The sequence below is a fragment of the Apodemus sylvaticus genome, chromosome 9, assembly GCF_947179515.1.
Source record: "Apodemus sylvaticus chromosome 9, mApoSyl1.1, whole genome shotgun sequence".
Classification (NCBI taxonomy): Eukaryota; Metazoa; Chordata; class Mammalia; order Rodentia; family Muridae; genus Apodemus; species Apodemus sylvaticus.
Window position 1 is genome coordinate 93,527,733 of NC_067480.1, and position 16,736 is coordinate 93,544,468.

The 16,736-nt window shown below is 38.2% G+C and overlaps 1 protein-coding gene across 4 annotated transcripts in view; it reads right to left on the reverse strand.

Moving 5' to 3' along the window:
- Window positions 1–203: 203 nt before the first annotated feature.
- Fam135a (family with sequence similarity 135 member A) overlaps window positions 204–16,736 on the reverse strand; it is an 86,721-nt gene continuing 70,188 nt past the window's right edge. For 2 of the 4 annotated variants that reach the window (XM_052193041.1, XM_052193039.1), the window contains exons 17-23: window positions 16,491–16,651; window positions 14,802–14,893; window positions 14,255–14,352; window positions 11,628–11,779; window positions 10,442–10,552; window positions 3,528–3,641; window positions 204–1,882 (exon numbers count right to left, since the gene is read on the reverse strand). In XM_052193041.1, coding sequence (XP_052049001.1) covers window positions 1,677–1,882; window positions 3,528–3,641; window positions 10,442–10,552; window positions 11,628–11,779; window positions 14,255–14,352; window positions 14,802–14,893; window positions 16,491–16,651 — 934 coding nt within the window. In that variant the 3' untranslated portion in view covers window positions 204–1,676. The remainder of the gene's footprint in view (window positions 1,883–3,527; window positions 3,642–10,441; window positions 10,553–11,627; window positions 11,780–14,254; window positions 14,353–14,801; window positions 14,894–16,490; window positions 16,652–16,736) is intronic. The other 2 variants (XM_052193042.1, XM_052193043.1) reach the window with 1 other exon arrangement.

The window sequence follows — 16,736 nt, forward strand, 5'->3', positions numbered from 1 at the left end:
ATTATGAGTGAGGCCTCTGTCAAATCAGAAGGTGCTTAAACTTAAAAGATCAACTATCTAACTTATCCAAACAAAAAAATATGGAGCAAAAATATATGGTTGACAATGAATGCATTTATGTTTTTGAGCTACAATACCTTTGGTAAATTTATTGGTTAGTTCAGTTCATAAAAATCTTGGATAATTTTTTAAAAGTAAGTAATTATAAAAAGTCATCAATGAAATTCTTTAAGAACTTGGCATATAGGAAAGACTACAGTGTCTAGTTAAGGGTGAAGTCACTGGGTGATGAGCACACATTCTAGGAAGAAATCTGGGTGCTGTGTAGCACCAGGATGTGCTCACATAAACATATAGCACGCAGCCCACGACACCAAGGCTGCATGGATGTCCATCACTGACACAATGGTCACAATGCTCCTCAGGCCGCTGCTGCATCTCTAAGCATTCTTGGAGTCAGCAGGCATTACAAATGTCATTGCTATCCTCCAGAAAGGCATTTGCACATTTATTAACATCAGAGGCAATTACATGATACTAAAAATAAACATGCACCAATTATACATAACACAGACTCAACAACGCTTTGTCCACAACCATCGGTGAACGAAAACAGACCTTTCCACCACCCTCAGTGCATTACTGTTTTCACAAGTAAAACAGGAGGAAAAATAGTGAATTTAATGCTAATCAGCACCTTTTGTAAAGACTCAATATCGCCATATATCAAAACACCTGCATCTGTACCACTAAACACGTGAAATTAATAGTCTCTCAATTTTAAACCGAATATTTGATTTACATGATTTTTTTTAGCCTGATAAAATTTAATAGTATCTAAAATTTATCTAAATTCATAAAAGTATTTCATAAATGTCAACACTGAATTATTATATACAAGAAACTCTATGAAAAGGGTTACAGGGATGTTGTGAGAACATTCACGCAACATTACCAAACATAACAAAATTCCAACCAAATCAGAGGGCATCCAAAAGTCTTTATAAGCTTGAAATGAACAAGAAAAGTTCCAGTAATAAAAGTCAATATGAGAAATAATGTTGAAATTACCAGTAAAAATAGATTTTAATAAGCATGACACATGTTTAATAGCAACAATATGATTTATAGAAAACGTTTAAAACATTGGCATGTATGAACCACCTGGTTTGATCAAATGTAAATTGAATCTTAGAATTAAAGAAGTTGATTTCAAAAATACATTTTAGCAGCCATTATTTTACTTCCAGTTAAAACAGAATAAGATGTTAAAAGTAAAATTTACTGTCTACTAAAAGCCCCAAATTAGAGAATTCAAAATACTATTCTATTCTAGCAATAACAGCCTTTAATGTGATATAGTCTGAATAAGGATTGTGGAAGCCAATAATAAGAGATCAGACAGACACATGGGCACAAGGTTCACCTAAATACTTAGGTAGCAAAATATATGAAAAATAGAAAAGTAAAAAGATAAAATTAAAAAAATATTGCACAGCCACATTACCTAGAAAGTAAAGTTGATGTTTAAAAGGCTCTACACATGGATGATATAAATTATCTTCCATATAAAAAGGTATAAATATGTCATAAACTTAGCATCTACACAACTATAATACATTATTCAAATCGTCACTGAATGAGGTAATTGGTAAGTCTCTAATGATGCTTCAGTCCTACTGAAAATATTTGAGGGCAGCAACCAGGAAAAACTTCTCTAAAAAAATCTCAGAATCAAGAACAGCTATGTGTGCAGCTCTCCCGATGAGTGAATCAGCCGTGTTGGGCAACGCATTAATGACATTGTATCGAACCAAATTACAGCCTTTGCTTTGTAGAACTGGGCGAAGCAAGTTGTGGATCATTTCGGAATAGATTTGTCCTATAAAACAGATAAAAGGAAAAATTATTTGCATAACTGGAAAGGTCTATGTCAACTTTTCTCTAATTTATAAAATTTGTATTATTCCCATATAAAGCAGGAAAGTATCATCAAATTTGTTCTTCAGCTATTATTTTGAGAGTGTTTAACAGGAAATATTTACAGAAATATTTATACAGAAATAATAATAACTTACCTGGCCAGTTCAAATTTATCATACACTATTTTTGTCAATTTTTAAACTCAGAACAAATCATGTAAAACAGTTTTCTTTGAATGTAGTCAATTATAATTTGCTAAACAAAGAAAATAAGCTGACCATGATAATGTTTTCATTAAGTAAAATAAAATACTTTATAATAAGAACTTTTGGACAGAGAACAGCGACTTCCTCTTGTCAGCGTGAGCTGGCCTGCAGAGATGGCTTTGTGGTCGGAGAGGTCACTCAGCTCTTGTCGTGAGCTCCACCACGTATTTAGGTTTGAAGTTTAATTTGAAGTTTGATTCTTTCACTCATCATTAAAGGAAAACATGGCGTCTGTCTTTCTGAGCCAGGCTTGTTTCATTTAACATGGTTGTATCAGTTTATCTATTTCACATGGGTGCTGGTTCCCTCTTTTTTAATAACTGAATATGTGCCAAACTTTCAGACGCCAGAAGAGAAGCGAAAGAATGACAATAATAACACTAGAAGCAGAACACAAGAGGAGGGGACCAGGAAGGGAGAAGAAGAGAGAGGGGGGAATATGGGGAAAACAACATCACCGCGGACCCCACTTTTCTGTATACAAAATAGACAAACCCCTGAATCTGCTTCAATTCAAAGTTGTACTCCTATTCCCTGCTTCTTGTTTATTTAATTCATACAAGGGGTTTAGTAGGTCATGTTAAGCAAAAGAGATAAAGATTAGACCTGTCATGCTTGTATATAACAAGTATGGGAGCTACTATAAGGTGCTTACAGTGCGTCTGTACTACTTATCTTTGGCTGAACATCTTTTGTACTTCCCCTATGTAGGCGCTAGTTATTCAGACGTCACAACAAATGTGAGATGAACCAAGGGCTATGCTAGGCTCTGTCAATGCACACATATTAAAAGCTCCCACTGCTGCCATAAGGAGCTGTTTGCTGTCATGGTGTGTATTGAGAAAGGATCAAGTGTTTAAGAAGGGAACAATAGTGAAGGTAGAAGACCCGATCCGAGCTTTAATCCTGTATTTGTCAACATCTTTGAGCTTTAGTAACTGAATGAGCAAGTACGACTCGGGTTGCCTTGCAGCTCTGATTTAAACTGTAACTCGCTGCAAACGGACAAGGAGCGCTCAGTGGCACTGTAAAGGGCGCAGTCCTCGCTGCCATCTCCACTAAGTGGTGCACAGAAATGCACGAATAACAAACACTACACAACAACTAAGCCAAACAACGGAGGGAAACCACAGTTCAGATTCATTTCCAGACTGTGGAATGCAGAAGCATTACTTAAAAAGACAGCTCATATATCAGGAGGGAAACTGAAAAGCATGGAGAACAGCCTGTGAGGTCACAGGAGGGGAGGGGAGGAAAGGGAGAGAAGGGACTCCAAGGCATACTGGGAACAGTTCATGCACAGAGGAGACTGGCTGCGGTACTGGGTTACTTCATCACCTGACTGCTTGTCCTTTAAAGCTGTTTTACACATTTCGATGCGGGCAGAATGATAAGGAACATAGCGATCCTGCAGAGACCCAACCAGCACAACATTCTTGAAATAATGAAGCCCTAAAGGTAGAAAATAAAGAATTATAAGGCAAAACTTAAACCAGATTTAAAACTTAGTATATAAAAATTAAATTTCCTCACCAGCATTATGTTTTTGACTTTTAAAATAATTATGAATCTAGTCTTCAAATTCCTAACATACTCTTTAGAAAACACCCATTTCAATGTATGCGATCTACGATCTAGGAGAAATCCGAGTTTGCACTTCCTGACTGCACAAAGACTCTGACATGGTAGACTGAGGACTCAGATGTGGGCCTCTAGGGTTCTGTTCTGTATGAGCATGTGATGGCATTCTTACCTCTGAGAACATACTTCATAATCCTTATGGATAGTCCCAAAGACACAAAGTCACATTCTTCCATAAAAACACACCATCCACTTAAAATTATTTAAAGCTTTTTCTTCAGTTTTCCCTCATAACAGTTGTCTATCATCACTCACATATTTTGCTTATTTGACTTTGTGAAGAGAACACATGCTTAGATTTTCTTAGTGACAATAATAATGGATGCTGTGACTCAGTCACACTTTTGTCATCCCCTCCTGACCCTTTTTCTCTATAGAGGTGAATTCAGGGTAAGGACAGGGGTTCTTGATTGAATGAACCCATGTAGTACTTGACCTCTTAGCATCAGCAATATTCAAATTTGCTGTTTGCCTTCATTAATGAATAAAAATTCTTATAATTATTAACTACAACAGTGGCAATATATTAGAACTAAAGTATGTAGACATGATATTTTGTTCTAGAATGTTCCACAGTGGAGGTTTGGTATTTTATGCTTGAGTTAGAATCTTAGGACAAGGTAACTGTGAGAATGACTGTTAATTTTGAATACAGGACTTTGGAGACATATTTTTTCTTTGGTAACTCAAGGAGAGTAGGTGGAACCTACAGAAACACCACAGTAACACTCATGGCCACTACCATGCATGCAGAAAACAAAGCCATTCTGCCCTTTTCCTCATGAAATGCTACAACTGTTCTGAGTGACAAGCGGAAAACCACAGCTCTCAAGCAGTAATAGAAACAATCAAATATCTATAAAGGAATTAATCAACTGCATACATAAACACAAATATTGAGAATAAGTGATTGCCTTCTTCATCATCATGTCTGATGAACCTGATCTGTTCTCTCTTGGGCACCACATGACAGGAACGGTACCAACGCCCAGGTCTGCACACTGAGTGCTCACTCCCCGAACCATACAGTCTCTCCGAGGGGAGGGACATGCAGAGCATTGTCATCACTTATTTTCAATGTTTTCTAAGGATGATTTGTTCATTTCCCACTTAAAGATTTTGTCCACATGTATATATGTACACCACATCTGTGCCTGAAGAGGCCCCCAGGGGCCAGTTGAGAGTGTAAGATTCTCTGGAACTAGAGTCACAATTGTCTGTGAGCTGCCGTGCTGGTGTGAGGAACAACCTGGATCAGCAAGATCCCTTAAGCCGTGAGGCATCTCTCCAGCCCTGTCACAGTCTCTTCCCACCCAGTGAGGATACGGCATTTCAATACTTTTAGATGAATGTTCAACATCTTTTGTCAACAGGGAAATGAAAATCAGTAGCCTTCCAATATACAAATGACCAAGAAAGAAATCAGGCAAACAGTAATTCTCACTATAACATAAAAAATAAATTATTGGGATCATAAACTAAACAAATCAAAGAATTTTATAACAAAAACTTTAAGACACTGAAAAAAATTTGAGGAAGACAGCAGAAGATGGAAAGATCTTCCATGTTCATGGATTAGTAGGATTAATATAGTAAAGATGGTCATCTTACCAAAAGCAATCTACAGATCGAATGCAATCCCCATAAAAATTCTAACACAATTCTTAGAGAAACTGAAAATTAAAATTTAAACTTTGGGGCTGGAGAGATGGCTCAGTGGTTAAGAGCACTAGCTGTTCATTCAGAGGTCATGAGTTCAATTCCCAGCAACCACATGGTGGCTCACAACCATCTATAAGGGGATCTGGTGCCCTCTTCTGGCCTGCAGGTGTATATGCAGCAGAGTACTAATTCATTTAAAAAAAATTTAAACTTCACATGGTAACACAAAATGGCTAGGATAGCTAAAAAAATCCAGAATTAATAATGATGATGATGATGATAAAAATGCTGGAGGTACCACAATCCCTGATTTTTAAGCTGTACTGCAGAGCTATAATATTAATTTAATAAGTATGGTAACAGCATAAAAACTGACACATTGATCAACTGGGACTGAATTAAAGGTCCAGATATACGTCCACACAGCTATGGAAACCTGATTTGTGAGAAAGAAGTCATAAACAGACACTGGAGAGGCCAGTATCTTCAAGTGGTGCTGACCCAACTGGATGGCTGCATCTAAAAAAATGCAAATAGATTCCTATCTATTATCTTGCACAAACCTCAAATCTAAATGGACCTCAGAATAAGAGCAGATATCCTGAATCTAATTTTATTTTTATTTATTAATTTATGTATTTATTTATTTATTTATTTTGTTTTCTTTCGAGACAGGGTTTCTCTGTGTAGCCCTGGCTGTCCTGGAACTCACTCTGTAGACCAGGATAGCCTTGAACTCAGAAATCCACCTGCCTCTTCGTCCCAAGTACTGGGATTAAAGGCATGCACCACCACCGCCTGGCCCTGAATCTAATAGATGAGAGAATGACGATTAGGCTTGAACCCACTGGCACCAGAAAAGATATTTTGAAGAGAACACCAATAGCACAGGCACTAAGACTAACAATTAATAAACGGTATCTCATGAAACTGAAAAGCTGCTGTATGGCAAAGAACATGATCTGGACAAAGCAACAGGCTATAGAATAGGAAAAAGATTTTCTTCAACTACACATCTGTAGCATGCTAATATCTAAAGTATTATAAGGAACTAAAAGAAGAACATCAGGAAGAAAAGCAATTTAATTACAAATGGGGTTTGGAACTAAATAGAGAGTTCTCAAAAGAGGAAACACAAACAGCTGAGAAAAAAAGAAATGTTTGCCATCTTTAGTCAGCATGGAGATGCAAATCAAAATTACTTTGAGATTTCATCTCATCCCAGTGAGAATGGCCAAGATCAAAACAAATGTCAGCATATGGTGGTGAGGATGTGAGGAAATCTTAACACTCAACCACTGCTGCTGAGAGTGAAAATATGTGCAGCCATTATGGAAATCAGTGCAGGCAATCAGTATTCAGGAAGCTGGGAATAGATCTACATCAAGTTCTAGGTATATCCCTCTTGAATATATATCCAAGGGTGCTTCATCCTACCAGAGAGCCATTTGCTTAACCATGTTTACTCCTGGTCTCTTCATAAAGGCCAGAATTTATATTCAGACCAGATATCTATCCATCAGTGGATGAATGGATAAATAAAATGTAGTGTGCTTACACAATGAAGCATTATTCAGCTCTTAAGAGAAATGAAATTTACAGGTAAATGCATCAATCTATCTATCTATCTATCTATCTATCTATCTATCTATCTATCTATCTATCTATCTGTTTAAAAATTATCCTCGATGAAGTAATCCAGACCTCAAAAGACAACTATGACATGTTTTCTCGTATGTGTGAATGTTAGCTTAAGCTTCAATGTGTGTGGTAATCCATATAAAAACAGAGGTTAGGTACTTAGTAAGTATCAGGCAAGAGAACAGTCCCCAAGGAAGGGTCAACAGAATACAGAGTCATGGAGAGATAGGGGGACACTAGAGTGCAGAGTCATGGAGAGATAGGGGGACACTAGAGTGCAGAGTCATGGAGAGATAGGGAGACACTAGAGTGCAGAGTCATGGAGAGATAGGGGGACACTAGAGTGCAGAGTCATGGAGAGATAGGGAGACACTGGAGTGCAGAGTCATGGAGAGATAGGGAGACACTAGAGTGCAGAGTCATGGAGAGATAGGGAGACACCAGAGTGCAGAGTCATGGAGAGATAGGGAGACACTAGAGTGCAGAGTCATGGAGAGATAGGGAGACACTAGAGTGCAGAGTCATGGAGAGATAGGGAGACACTAGAGTGCAGAGTCATGGAGAGATAGGGAGACACTAGAGTGCAGAGTCATGGAGAGATAGGGAGACACTAGAGTGCAGAGCTAAGGAGGAAGGGGGCGGAAGAGAAGAGCACAGGATGGAATATGGAAGGAAAGGCACACACTGAACACCGGTCAAAATCTAAATGGAAACTGAAACCCAAACTGAGTCACTGATAATACTGAGATACCCCACCTAGGTATCTCTTGCTACCAAGTAAAACCTCCAATGTCAGACATGGGTTAAATCTTGCTGAGTCATTCACCACTCCTTCACATCACAGGCTGTTGCCCAGGTTATGGGATGCCCTACATAACCCAATGGTAAGGCCCTACTGCTGACGACAACACTCACATATGTTATCAAACACAGAGAAGTTGAGCTGGTGCCAACGTAGAAGCTTCACCACTACCGACAAGCATTCCTCATATTTTAAGGTATTCTGCATACTACCAGAGAAAGAAAAGCATCAATATCTCCCAGCTACAAATTCTGTAACCCACAACAGCAACCTGCTGCAAGATATACTTGTGCAATAATGACACAAACGTTAAGGGAACAACTACCACTTTTTGTTTGACTTTAAGGCCCACTCCCTGTTAGAGCTCACATATGCCACTGCTAAAAGTGGCTGAGAGCCCGAGATTAGACAGGTCACGAGACTAAAGGAAACGCAACATCATTATTCTGCAGACGTTTTATTATATGCATAGATTGGTACCTCACTCAAACCACATCAAAACTCTTATTGCAGTAGAATTAACTTTTCTTCTTGCAGGGAACTAACAGACATCCACAACGAGGATAATGTGTAGACTGAGGGACTTTGGAGCACTAAGTCAAAAATAAGATGTCTACATCAAAACTCACCCCTCAATGCTCAGGGATCTACATGGAAGAAAATAATACTGCAAGTCAAAAGTGATGGATGACTCCAAGCAAACTATATTTTCAAGATAGGGCTGATGCACATAAGAAGAAATCACAGAGATGGTGGCAGTACACACAAGGCCTGTGCAGAGACCCATTACTGAGAGGACACAGTAGACACAAGCTCTTTTCTCTAAGCAAGAAGCTATATGTAGCTGATACCTGCTGACAACAGGAAAATCAGCGGAGTTTCACTAGATATATTAACCACAATTCAGAGAAAGCCCCAGGCCCAGGAGTAGTTGATCAACACACAACAAGCTTATTTTTTTTTGTATGTGCTTTTTATTTTATTTTGGTTTTTTTTTTTTGAGGGGGTCTTATAGCCTTTGCTTTTTCTCATTTTCATTTCTGTGTTTCTTCAGTGTTTTGTGTTTTGAAAGCAAGGGGGAAAAGAACACACAGTTGGGTGAGTAGGGAGATGGGAAGCACTGGGGCGAGTTGGAGGAGGGAAAACATGATTACACAAAAAAGGAAGACGAGACATTATAGCACTCTATCCCCAAAGAAAGTGCCATTTGACGCTTTAAAAAATGTTTGACAATGAAAAAACAAGGAAGAAAAAATATCTGTCAGTTTATATAAAGGGCTGAAGGCTGGAGTGGGGTCAGCTAGAAGACCAGAGATGGACAGAGATAGTGCTAGAAAACCCTGATTAATAGGGGCGGTGGGATGACGCTCAGGTAAAAGCGCGTGTGATCCAGCAGAGCACGTGAGTCCAAACCCCAACCAGATGGAGATGGAAGGACAGAGTTCCACCATGTTCTCCTCTGACACTCAAATGTGTGTTGTGGCATGCATGTCTCTACCCTACCTACCTGCCTGCCTACCTGCACGCACGCACACACACACACACACACTTAAAAGTTCTATACAGCTTGTAAAAGCCACAATCCTATCAAGAAATTAAGAACTACTCTAATAGCTTAGCATTAGATTCTGATATTTCTTTCCAAATTATGCCAGAATGGTACAGTCCATCGGCAGGGAAGGGAGACACCTGGTAATCTGTCAGCTCCCAAGCTACCAGCTAAGCTGCAGCTCCGTACTCACCCACTTTATTTTTTTTTAATTTTTAAAAAACATTTTCTATATCCTTTGTTTACATTCCAAATGATTTCCCCTTTCCTGGTTCCCCCTCCCCATAAGTCCCATAAGCGATCTTCCCTCTGCCATTTCCCAATCAACCCCTCCCACTTCTCTGTCCTGGTAATCCCCTACATTGCTGCATTAGGCCTTTCCAGGACCAGGACCCTCTCCTTCCTTCTTCTTGGGAATCATTTGATATGTGAGTTGTGTCTTGGGTATTCAGAGATTTTGGGCTAACATCCACTTATCAGTGATTGCATTCCATGTGTGTTCTTTTGTGATTGGGTTACCTCACTTAGGGTGATATTTTCCAGTTCTAACTATTTGCCTAAGAATTTAATGAATTCATTATTTTTAATAGCTGAGTAGTATTCCATTGTGTAAATATACATTTTCTGTATCCATTCCTCCATTGAGGGACATCTGAGCTCTTTCCAGCTTCTGGCTATTATAAATAGGGCTGCTATAAACATAGTGGAGCAAGTATTCTCAACAGTAAAAGAACTTCTGGGGGAATCAGTATCTCAGAACTCAAGCAGTACTATAGAGCAATAGTGTTAAAAACTGCATGGTATTGGTACCATGACAGGCAGGTAGATCAATGGAATAGAATTGAAGAAATGAACCCACACATCTATGGTCACTTGATGTTCGACAAAGGACCTGAATGGTTTCCATCCAGTGGAGAAAAGATAGCCTTTTCAACAACTGGTGCTGGTTCTACTCACCTGCTTTATTACTAAGCTTATATAAAAATGTTTGGCGAGGGTCTGAATGATCTCGACATGTCAGCTGTAAAAGAGAGCCTGATTTTTTCCATTTCTGCATAAACCAGAGACCTGGAAAGTTGAATATGATACGTAAGCACATATGGGAAGGTAGTAATCATAAAATTATTGTTAGTATATACTCACTTAAAAATATCATTTAATAGTTAACATTTTGTTAGTTAATAAAAATGTATTTGCCAAGTACTTCTACTCTCCGATAAATGTATTTACATGCATTGTTTAATGGTGGTTTACAGAGGCTTCTGTAGTAACAAAATATACAATAGTATACAAACAGCAACCTTGGGATAATTGTGTCTTTAGACATCCTACTTAAAAGTATAAAACAAATAGAGAGCAAAACTTTCACCACAGTGGGTCCAAATGTCTATGCACTGAACTGTCAGTGTAAAGGTAGTCAGAAGGAAGGTACAGAGACTAATTTAGACAGCATGTGGAATGAACAACTTATCAACATCTAGCGACAATTTGAAATCACTGGTTGGAAGTGGGTACAAAACTGGAACGATTCATCAATGAAAATTTAAATGTATTTTTACAGTGGGAATCGGACTAAGCTAGCATATTAAAAAACCCAAGGGAAATATTAAATCAACCTATAGGCAAATTAAGGACTTATCACATATCAATAAACATTTTATATTGGTTTGGCACTCTGACACATAACCTTTGATCCTAAAGTTATGCTTCTTTAACTTTCATTGATTTATTTAGTTTTCCGAGTATGAATGTTTGCCTGCATATAGGTATGTGCATGCCTGCTGAAAGTCCCTAGTCCTGGTGTGAGAAACCGTGTGGGTGCTGAGATCACACCTGGCTCCTCTAAGGGAGCAACCAGTACTGAACTGCGTGCCGAGCCGCCTCTCCAGTCTGCCACCATGCTGTCATAATTCAAGATCAGAGAAGTGGCCAGCTAGCTGGTAGGGGAGATCTGTAAGTAACTATTATAACAATAGTTTTTATTAAATTACTTCATATAAACAACAAGATAAAAATGAGCTTTATTTTCTATTTTTACAAGACTTCAGGTATGTGACAAACTGGCTGTAAATATAAATAGCAAAAAAATCCTAAAATTATCTGCCTATGTCAAACTTTTAAACAGAACAACAAACCTTTCTACCTGTATTGACGAGAGCACTGCTATTGTAGAGTGTCCCAAGGTGAGGTCCAGAAAGAGAGAGAAAGGTATGAAGTTTGCTGAGGTAATATTTAAACCTTGGCCTTGTAAGCACTGAACGGATTATTAAATTGCCTAATGAATGTCCAATAAAGCTGTAAGAAAGAAACAGAAAAATGTATTTACAATATTCATTTTGAAGAGACAAACAAAAAAAAACCCCACTCAAAACCTGATACATAAGAGATTATTTTGAAATATTAAGAATTTTGAAATTTTATTTTTAAACTATAGCTTAATACTTGAAATACTTTAACTTATAAAAAACGTAAGAATTGGATCTCAATTATTATGATAAGAAATACATCTTATAACACCTATCATAATTAGCAACTGTGTGGAAATAAATACTTAAAAAAGTATTTGTAGGGGCTGGATAGCGCATAGATAGCTCAGCAGTGAAAAGTACTTGTTGCTCCTGCAGAGGACCCTGGTTCAGATCCGAGCAACTGCACTACAGCTTACAAGTGTGTGTGACTCCAGTTCTTGGGGCTCAGATGCCCTCTTCCAGCCTTGATGATTATAGGCATACATACGACACACAGACATTCATGGAGATAAAACATTTGTATACACGATGTAAATCTTTAAGATATAGTCATAAAATAACTAGGTCATCATTTTTTCTCTTAGGTACACATCAAAATTATTTACTTCTTAAGCCTCAAATATAACAATGAAATTGTGCATATAGAGGACAAATTTTAAGAAATTATCTGTGCTGCTCTTATGCTGCTGACAGTTGAAAGTAATGAAATGAGGAGACAGCGGTTGCTTAAGTGCTTGCCCAGGAAGCATGAGGACTGGAGTTCAATCATCACATGCACATCTGAAAAAACAACACTAGGAACATAATCCCCTGAAGCCACATGATGGAAAGGGAAACTGAACCTGGCTAACTGTCCTGCAGTTCCCCATATATGCTGTGTGCTATGGTATACAACCCCCCCTAAAAAACAAACACAGAGTAAATGCATTTTATTTTTTTTTAAAAAAAGATGTGTATGTGGGTGCTCTTTGTGATCCTGGTGCGGGAGAGGCAGGGACAGGTGAACTTCTGGGGTTGTTTGCCAGCTAACCACTCTGGCCTATTTGGTGACATCAAGCCTAGACAGAAAGCCTGTCTCAAAAACAAGGTAGACAGCGCCTGAGGATGGACACCTGCGGCTGTTCTCTGCTCTGTGTGTGTGTGAATATACATGCATGTGCATGAACATACATACCCACAAAAATTTAAGGTAAAATAATTTAAAATGTTACCTGACATGTATTACCACTATGTATCTGTAGGTTACAATGTGTTGGTTCAAAACATGTATGTAATGTATCATCCCCAAATCAGGGGAGTCAGCATTTGCACTCCTCAGACAGCTATCATTTCAATCTGCTGGAAACTTCTGGCTCTCCTGGTTATTGTAGATGAAACTAGACTGTTTTCAAGGCACGGGAATAATGTCTGCTACTACTATCCTAGTTTCTGTCCCTAATGTTTATTCTGAACACTTTATACAAGAAAATACTATAACCTTTCCTCAATGGTGATTAAATGTGTACATGTTTCTGTGCATATACATATAGGGACATATATGTGCATATATGTGTAAAGGCCAGAGACTGACATCAGCTATCTTCTTTTGTTGTTTTCCATTTTAATTCTAGAGACAGGGTCTCTCAATAAACTCAGAGCTCACAGACTGACTAGACAGACTGGCCAACAAGTTCCAGGATCCCCTGACTTGTCTCTGTTCCCCAGCACTAGGCTGGTAGATGTGTACCATTGTGCACTAGGCTGGTAGATGTGTACAATTGTGCACTAGGCTGGTAGATGCGCACCACTGTGCACTAGGCTGGTAGATGCGCACCACTGTGCACTAGGCTGGTAGATGCACACCATTGTGCACTAGACTGACAGATGTGCACCACTGTGCACTAGGCTGGTAGATGCACACCACTGTGCACTAGGTTGGTAGATGCGCATCACTGTGCACTAGGCTGACAGAAGCGTACCACTGTGCACTAGGCTGACAAATGCGCACCATTGTGCACTAGGTTAACAGATGTGCACCATTGTGCACTAGGCTGACAGATGTGTACCATTGTGCACTAGGCTGGTAGTTGCGCACCATTGTGCCTGGCTTACATGGTGTTGGGATCCTCCTTCTTGCATAGCAAGAAACAAAGCAATTTACCAACTGAGCCAATCTTCCTAGCTCCAAAATATAGTTATAGGTCCTTACATTTCACTGCACTAGCATAAACTGTTTTGTGTAGTATGAATGTATGTATGTACGTATGTACGTATGTATGTGTGTATATATATATATATATATATATATATATATATATATATGTATGATGTATGTGTGTGCTGCAGTGTACATGTGGAAGTCAGAGGACAACACAGAGATGTTGGTTCTCTCCACTGCTCCAACTGGCTGTAGACCTTGTTATCTGTCAGCTGAGTTATCTTTCCAGCCCCAGTTCTTAGGCTGCAGATTAGATTAACAGTACTACAAATGTTTTGTTCTTTAAATCATAGAAATATAAAAACAGTGTAATAATAATGTTACCTTATTTTTGAGACTGTTAAACTATATATTTGAATATACTGTATGATCTCATCCAAAAGGCGATCAGTCATGCAGTCAAAATCAGCAAAAGTGTCATTCTAAACAAGAGAAAAACATATTATATACTAAAATACTTAACATGAAAAACTGGATACAATTATATATTTTTAAAAATTTAGGTGTTATCAATATAGTTGAGCTCATTTTAAGGCAAGTTAGTGATTATATAAAAATGAACAAGAAGTTTCTAGGGAGGAGTCAGTACCTGCAGCAGCACGTGCTCCGCTTAGCTGGGCCTTAGGTTAGTAGTATTAAACACAGCGCCACATATAAAGCTTAATATAATTTTTGTACAGAAATGTGAACTCTAAAATGTTTTATGCACAAAGAGAACTCCCAAGTCAGAATGTATGTCCACTGTACATGAACTGATGGTAATTTCACAAAAGTCAGAGTGTTTGTAAGACCACAGGCACTGTGTAGCAAGCAGGATGTAGGAACTGGCACAAGCATCTTTGCTGTCACTGGAAATACTGCCTTACTGTACCTGGTTTCTCTCAGACATAAGAAAATCAACTCTTCCCCCAGGCAGTCCAAGTTCAATGTATGTTTTTACTAGTCGGAGATCTGCACTGTTTCCTAGAAAATGAAAAGTGATGTTTATAGACGGCATGGAGGAATAGGTATCATGGACGCTATCATGCATTTTTACGGTTTCTGACAACAGACTAACTGGACACAGCAGCAGTCAGTGACTGGCTTGCTCCCTATCACTGCCCCAGGGGACCATGTAATAAACATTGAATGTAATTTATATTTATGTCTGTCAACTTTCCTATGGTGGCTACAGTTTAATAATATTGATGTATTAACCATAAATACATCAGTAGGCATATTTAAAGAAAGAGAGAAAATACACAGATATAAAATATAGAACATCTTTTAAACTAGTAGATTTTTCTGATTCCTTTGGTTTGCTAGGAATATATATATGCTATTATCAGGCGTTCAATTTTGTTTTACCCTTCTAATATTCACTGTTTGGTATTTCAAAATCAATGTATTAGATATTATACTTTTTTATTCCTAATTTTAAAATGAATACCTCTAATCTTCACTGTTAAGTGTAAGTCTTACATGGCTTAGAAACATATCCAATTAGTCACAACTATGGGCTAGAGAGCAGTTCTACTAACTACCTAATGTTTGGTTCATAGCTCATATTCACTAGGAGTGATTCTTGAATCTCATCAATTTTCCATATTAATTTACTTATGTACTACTTTAAAGAAATTTCTTTATATTTATTGCTGTATTCTGGACATATAAAATTTGTTATAATAAGTTAATATTGATGCTATAAGCTAGAGTTTTATCATATCAAATAGTCTGTTTAGGGGAGTGTTGGTATGATGTTACCAAATTTGGTACCTAGTTGGAATAACCACAGAATGGACTGCCCTCCATCTTTTTTCTATTACTCTGAACCAGTCTATGTGACATAAGGACAGTCTGTGTTGTGGAACTTTCAATGAAGGAAATCTGACAGAAAACTCTACTGCCAAAAAATCTTGTTTTGCAGATTATTCTTTGACATGACATTATCTGAAGATAGGGTTAAAAGACTGGCACTGAAGATGCTTTAATTCTTGAAGAGTCTTTAAAAAAAGGTCTTTAATATTTTTTATATCCCACAAAATAGTTTGTTGTATAATTATAGTAATATGCCATATTAATCTAGAAATAGGGTTTTTTTCCTATTAGCTTCTCAAACTAGAAAGGAAAGTCTGCTGATGAGCCATGGCTGTTGTTCTGAAGCTACAGCATGACTGTAGTAATGCCTAAACTTAGCAAGGATACCAACCCCCCACCCCTAAGGTATAAAATTGGTAAGGATACCAACCCCCCATCCCTAAGGTATAAAATTGGTAAGGATACCAACCCCCCATCCCTAAGGTATAAAATTGGTAAGGATACCAATCCCCCCATCCCTAAGGTATAAAATTGGTAAGGATACCAATCCCCCCACCCCTAAGGTATAAAATTGGTAAGTATACCAATCCCCCCACCCCTAAGGTATAAGAAGGAAGGTAAAAGAGAATAAATAGGAAACTATTAAGGGGGCATTACTGAAGTTATAGGTTATAGTTGATAAATGTGAAATAGTTGAAAATGGGATGTTCTATTAGGAAAAGCTACTGAGTTGCGTCGGTGGGTATCAATGGCTGCCACGTACCATCTAGACCATGGACACAGACAATGAGATGCACGCCGTCCTCAGAAGCATCCTCTTCTTCCATGCTGAAGTATGGCGCTGAGGACGCCAGCAGAGGAACGTCACTGTACATGAAGCCAGGCAGTCTGAGCTGCCTCAGCTCTTCCTTTGCTTGTAGGAAGCTGAAGTGAAGGATTACAGAAAACAGTCTTTACTAAAGGCTGGCCACTCTTTGTTTTTAGAAACACAAAGAAAACATAGTGAATT